At 42.2% G+C, this 6000-nt stretch overlaps 1 protein-coding gene across 2 annotated transcripts; it reads right to left on the bottom strand.

The window, feature by feature from the left end:
* Positions 1-1692: 1692 nt before the first annotated feature.
* On the bottom strand, positions 1693-3589 carry RPS26 (ribosomal protein S26; the record flags this gene model as incomplete). Of its 2 annotated transcripts, XM_081060578.1 has the most annotated exons (4): positions 1693-1794; positions 2123-2253; positions 3074-3251; positions 3510-3589. In XM_081060578.1, the coding sequence occupies 4 exons, from the start codon at positions 3510-3512 to the stop codon at positions 1759-1761; spliced, it is 348 nt and encodes a 115-aa protein (XP_080916704.1). In that variant the 3' UTR covers positions 1693-1758. The 2 variants fall into 2 exon arrangements, with proteins under 2 accessions (XP_080916704.1, XP_080916703.1); XM_081060577.1 differs by lacking the exon at positions 3510-3589 and having other exon boundaries at positions 3074-3257.
* Between the last annotated feature and the right edge of the window lie 2411 nt (positions 3590-6000).

Raw genomic sequence — 6000 nt, 5'->3', positions numbered from 1 at the left:
ACCTTTTTTGTGACCAACTATTTGAACTTCATCCACAATACCTTAAACAGAACGGACTACTTTTGCTATCCAAACATCTGGAGAACCTCAAGCTGACTTGTGGGCCACTCCTCAGAGCATGTTGCTTTCTCCTTGGGATAGGTGATGGATGCCTATGTAGCATCCAATTTTCCCAAGGGTAGAAATTAGATATCCTGATTACCCATCGGGCAAAACACTGGTTTGGGTTATTTGCAACTGGTACAGGGTAGGCAGGTGGGATGGGGCTACTTTAGAGCCTGAAGCACATGGAAAGCCCTTTTTTTATCTCTGGCATTCCAAAAACCAAGATTAGTTTGGGATTACCTTCAAGCAGAACTACTAAATCAATTCTTAGCAGTGTTAGATTTTTCAATATAGGATCCTTGGAGACAAGATCATACTTTGCATTTACCTCTAGTATAAAGGCTTTGTAGTATAGAGGAAACGAGGACAGATATATCTTATGGTCTTCCCCCAAGGATGGAGACACTCTTTTGTTGTTTTGTTTTTATAAATTTTATTGGGGAATATTGGGGAACAGTGTGTTTCACCAGGGCCCATCAGCTCCAAGCTGTTGTCCTTCAATCTAGTGGTGGAGGGCACAGTTTACTGGCCGATGTGGGAATCGAACCACCAACCCTGTTGTTCAGAGCTCGTGCTCCAACCAACTGGGCCATCTGGCTGCCCAAAATGGAGACATTCAGTGTTCTGACAAATTTAGGGTTTGCTCCAGCTATTCCAGCACATGCACTGGTATACTGACCATGATTAAGCCAAGGTTAGCAGTTTCCCTTGGGTTTTCCAGCTAAAGGGTTCTCCAATTAACAGGACCACCTCTATCCTGAAATACTCCACCCCTTCCTTGCTATCATACTCTTTTGAATACAGACACTTACAAAACCACCAGTCCTTATTATTCCATTCCTAAATAAGTTTTAAAAATAAACATATATATCCCTATTCGGTAACTTTCCAATTCCTGAATTGTAGAACAATAAACTATTATCACTCTCATGAAATAATTGTATAAAGGATCTGGATCAGATCCCCTTACAAACTATGGAAGTCATGCCCTATTAGTCTGTGCTCCCCCCACCAGGGATAAACACCTCAGTCTATGTCACTTCCCGATGTGCTTCTCTATTCAACAATACTTTTTCCTTACTCTCCTAGTTTCCATTTTAAAAATAATTAGCCAGGTTAAATTAGCCTAACACTCAGATGCTTTAATCCCCTTTTTCCTATATCACTACCATGTTTCCCCGAAAATAAGCCCTAACCGGAAAATAAGCCCTAGCATTTTTCAGGATGCTTGTAATATAAAATAAGCCCTACCGTATTTCCCCGAAAACAAGACTAGGTCTTATATTAATTTTTGCTCCAAAAGACATATTACGGCTTATTTTGTATTACAAGCATCCTGAAAAATCATGCTATGGCTTATTTTCTGGTTAGCTCTTATTTTCAGAGAAACACTGTATACAAACTGGGGAGCCAGAGGATACAAATACAAAAAAAATCAGAGTAAGGTATATGGTTAAGTTTTCTCCCCCAGGAAAAGACAATGCGGCACTCTACACCTGAATACTTGGTAAAAGCAATCTCAGTCCTTATGACGTACATACCCCCACTTTAGCTCGCAACAAATACACTCAACATGCTAACGGTATATAAAGTATAATTTCCATTTTATTTTTTCTCCAAGAACATTTCTTCAGTCCTTAAGGACTTAGCTCCTTACATGGGCTTTGGTGGAGGTCGTGGGGCAGCACCCTGAAAATCAAAAGAATGAAAGTAAATTAAAAACCACCCACGAAAGACCCCCCCACTCAAGGAACCTGACCACTACCCTACCATAACTAATGTATTTGAGCCATAAACACATGGAAAACTGGTAGATGTGGAAGGAAACCATGCTCTTCATTCCTAAACAAATTCTAACTGTCTGACAAGTGACTCCAAGCAAATGTTTTAGGAGTGGGTCCCACCTGCCTCATCAGACTTAGCTGATCTCACCAGAGACTTTGATTATTGTTGGGTCCTCATGTATCTTTTGCACATTACCCCTCTGGATTCCACATCTCCTTTTGAAGATACTTACCGCAGGTCTAAATCGAGGTGGGGGTGTTCGGTCCTTTCGGGCTTCACGAGAACGATTCCTGACTACCTTACTGTGAATGGCACAGCTCACACAGTAATGTAGTTTCACATATAGCTTGGGAAGCACATAGGCTAAGAAACAGAAAACAATATGTTAACTATTACACACCAACCCTGCAATGTTCTTTCTTGTTCATTCTGTCAAAGTAAACCTACTTTAAAAAGTAAACCTACATCTGTCAGACACATCTATAAAATTTCACTCCCAAAGACAATTGTTCAGTTTCTAATACCTAAACACATATTAAGTTTCACAAATAAGTAACATCCCCCTAGTAACTCATCCTGTTACTAAGGGGACCAAATCCACTTCTTAGATAAACAAAGAATTCAGTTCCTTCAGCAGTTGCACCAGCCCTAATACCTTCTCCTGGACCCCTTTCTTGTTGCCTAGAAAGCCAATTTGTCTTCAAGAAAACCCAAATGACCAAAATAATACATTGGTCCAAAACACTTCTGTCCACCAAACTAGACGGCTTTTCGTGGGCCTGGTCTCGAAACATTTTTCGAGACTTAAGCCTTTTCCTCAACAGGTACTCAAATGTTCAACAATTCTAAAGGACTGTTATATTTACCAATATATATAGTTAGGGCTCCTCAAGTTGCTACAGAATAAGCTCTGTAAGTGCTTTTGGAATCTCATCTCCTATTAAAAAAGCCGTCACAAACTATGACAAACAAGCTATGACAAAGCACTACCACAAAAAATTCAGTTTTAATCAGACCAGGCTCCAAATGGCTAACACAGCAAAGACACCGTTTTTTTACACTGGCAACAACCGCAAAAGTGCATAGAAACCGCACGGGACGATCCAACGAACACAGCCTGCGGGGCTGGGGTGGGGGTTAGGGTTTAGGATTCTGGCATGAATCACGCCGGGAGTTCACTCACCGTCGAAGACACTCGCTTCGGAAATGTCCCTAACGGCTGCGGCCTCTACTATGTTTCGAATGACGAACTTCTTAATGGCCTTGTCCTTGGGCACGCACCGGGCGCAGTTGGTGCAACGAATAGGCTGCACATGGCCGCGGCCCTTTTTGGCACGACCGTTGTTTCTTCTTTTCTTGGTCTGCATGAGGATAAAAATCTTGTCAACGAAGGAGGCGCAACTTACCCAGCTGTAGCTCCCTCCCCGCTCTATTCCGCACCCGCTCCCCGAAAAAGGGGCTAATCAGATCTCCAATCCCTCCGCAACTCTCCAAGTCCGGAACTAACATACATCCTTATCCACTCCACCATGGCCGGGCTCTTAAATCCCCACAAGCCCGAAATCTGCTCCTCTCAACCTCTACCCAGGCCCCCACGATCACCACGCGGCGGCACTCACCATCTTGGAAGCGAGGACCCGAGAGAGGACCCGGCACTCGTTTCTCCTCTCTTATATAGCACGAGATCCCTACGCACACATCGGAAGAATCCTTAGTTGACGAACGCCCAAAATGGAAACCTACTGTACTCAACTTTTCTTTACTATTCAGCGTCTCCGCTGAAATCTAGGGCAAAAAGGTGTTTCCGGAGTTTACTTATGCGTCGCACACGGTAACCATGGGACTATTTTTCTGGTAGCTGGCGGAAGAAAATTAGAGTTATACGTTACCCAAAAAGCACCGCGACACCCTACCCCGGACTCGATACCAGGCGTTACAATTATCCGTTTTTTTGCGACGGTAGGCGCGGAAGTTGCACGACGCAAAACCCCAAATCGTGCTCCTAGTTAGAGCCCAGAGAGGGGAAGAGATGCATGATGGGAGTTGTAGTGCAAAACTGGCGGGCCCTTAACCCCAATCTCGTAGACCCGAGGCGGCGCTGTGCCACCGGGAGACGCTCTTGGCTCATTTCGTATTCAATCCTGTTAGGCGGTGTAAGGTTGAGAAACAGAGGAGCTAGGGAAACAAAACATTTTGTTAATTCCTCCTTCCGGTATGGAGAAAAACCCACAATAAGGGGCCATGGTCAAGTGTATTGGTGCTGGGGCTGTTTCTCATTCGTCTTTTTATCCCTGGATCCTGTTAGCACAGTGCCAGGTACTGTAGTAAGTAAGCACCTTATCAATATTAACTAATTTAGCCCTCGACAAGCCTATAAAGTAGGTACTATTATTATCCTCACTTTACAGATTAAAAAACTGAGGTGTACTGTGGAGAGGTTAAGACTGAGGTTGGCCAAAGTCACCGAGCTAGTAAGAGGTGTTATGGCTCCACTGTACTATGCTGTCTCTCACCTAACAAATGGATGGAGACATATAGCCTGGACCAGTGACTTAAACAATTTTGACTCAGATTCATAATAAATAATATATATATATATATATATATATATATATATATATATATATATATATATATATATATAAAGATTTTATTGGGGAAGGGGAACAGGACTTTATTAGGGAACAGTGTGTACTTCCAGGACTTTTTTTTTCCCCCAAGTCTAGTTGTTGTCCTTTCAATCTTAGTTGTGGAGGGTGTTGTACAGCTTCAAGTTGTCCTTTCAGTCTTAGTTGTGAAGGGTGCAGCTCAGCTCCAGGTCCAGTTGCCATTGCTAGTTGCCGGGGGCGCAGCTCACCATTCCTTGTGGGAGTCGAGGAATTGAACTAGCAACCTTGTGGTTGAGAGCCCACTGGCCCATGTGGGAATCCAACCGGTAGCCTTCGGAATTAGGAGCATGGAGCTCTAACCACCTGAGCCACCAGGCCTGCCCTAAAAATATATTTTACATGGTACTCAATACATATGCAAACACAAATACACACACACACAAACACAACTGAAACACTAACTTCATGAAATGATACTTACCCTTATGACATTAGGTGCACTGGTATGTTCAATTTTCTATTTTATTTTTAATATATGCTGATCAAGTCCCACTGAAGTGGTTTCGTCACTCGTTGAGTCTGACCGCCAATGAAACACACTGTCTTATGTATAAGCTCTATTTATCTCTGAAGAACCTTCAGAAAGTCTTTAACTTTGAGCAGGAGTAGCTACCCCTGGGCAGCCAACCACCTACTTGTCTCCAAAATTGAAGAAACCAGGGTGTCAAGGGGACCTTTCAGCATTCAGACCCTCTCAGCATTCAGTTGGTACAGATGGAGACCAACTTTTTTTTCCATTCATGAGACTTTCTGGAGTCTGAATACACCAGATTCATTTTCTCTCCAACAACTCATCATAGTTTCTCTTAATCTCTAACCCACTTTGTTGGGGTTAATATTTTTTTTTCTAACTTTTGTTTTGGCTTCAAAACAACTGCATTCACAGTCTCTTTGGATTTTTAATTTCTTAGTTTCAATGGGGAATGGAAAATAGACTCTAGATGGGAGTGTCTCCAATTTTCACTTTAATATAGTCTCATGGAAATAGAAGACAGATGTTACCATAGTGAATGGAAGTGAGGTAGGTAGGAGAGAACAGGAAAAATTTCAGAGTGAAGGGGGCAGAAAATAATAAGTATTTAAGACAAAACCAAGTTTAATGTGCCTATCTTGCCTTTTCTTGGAATTTTCTTTTTGACATGCTGACATTTTTATTATATTCATAAGGATACACACACGCGTGTTGTCGGACAATTAAGTTTGCCAAGTTGTTGCAACGATGTTGCTAATCTTTTTTGATATCAGAAGGATTAATCATTATGAATTTGTACCAACTGGACAAACATTTAACCAAGTTTACTATTTGGAAGTGCTGAAAAGGCTGTGTGAAAGTTAGATGACCTGAACTTTTCGCCAACAATTCATGGCTCTTGCATCACGGCAATATACCAGCTCACACAGCACTCTCTGTGAGGGAGTTTTCAGCCAGTAAACAAATCAC

Source organism: Rhinolophus hipposideros, assembly GCF_964194185.1.
Source record: "Rhinolophus hipposideros genome assembly, chromosome: 9".
In the NCBI taxonomy this organism is placed as follows: Eukaryota; Metazoa; Chordata; class Mammalia; order Chiroptera; family Rhinolophidae; genus Rhinolophus; species Rhinolophus hipposideros.
The sequence above is the reverse complement of the archived record's forward strand: the minus strand, read 5'-3'. Positions and strand labels throughout refer to the sequence as shown.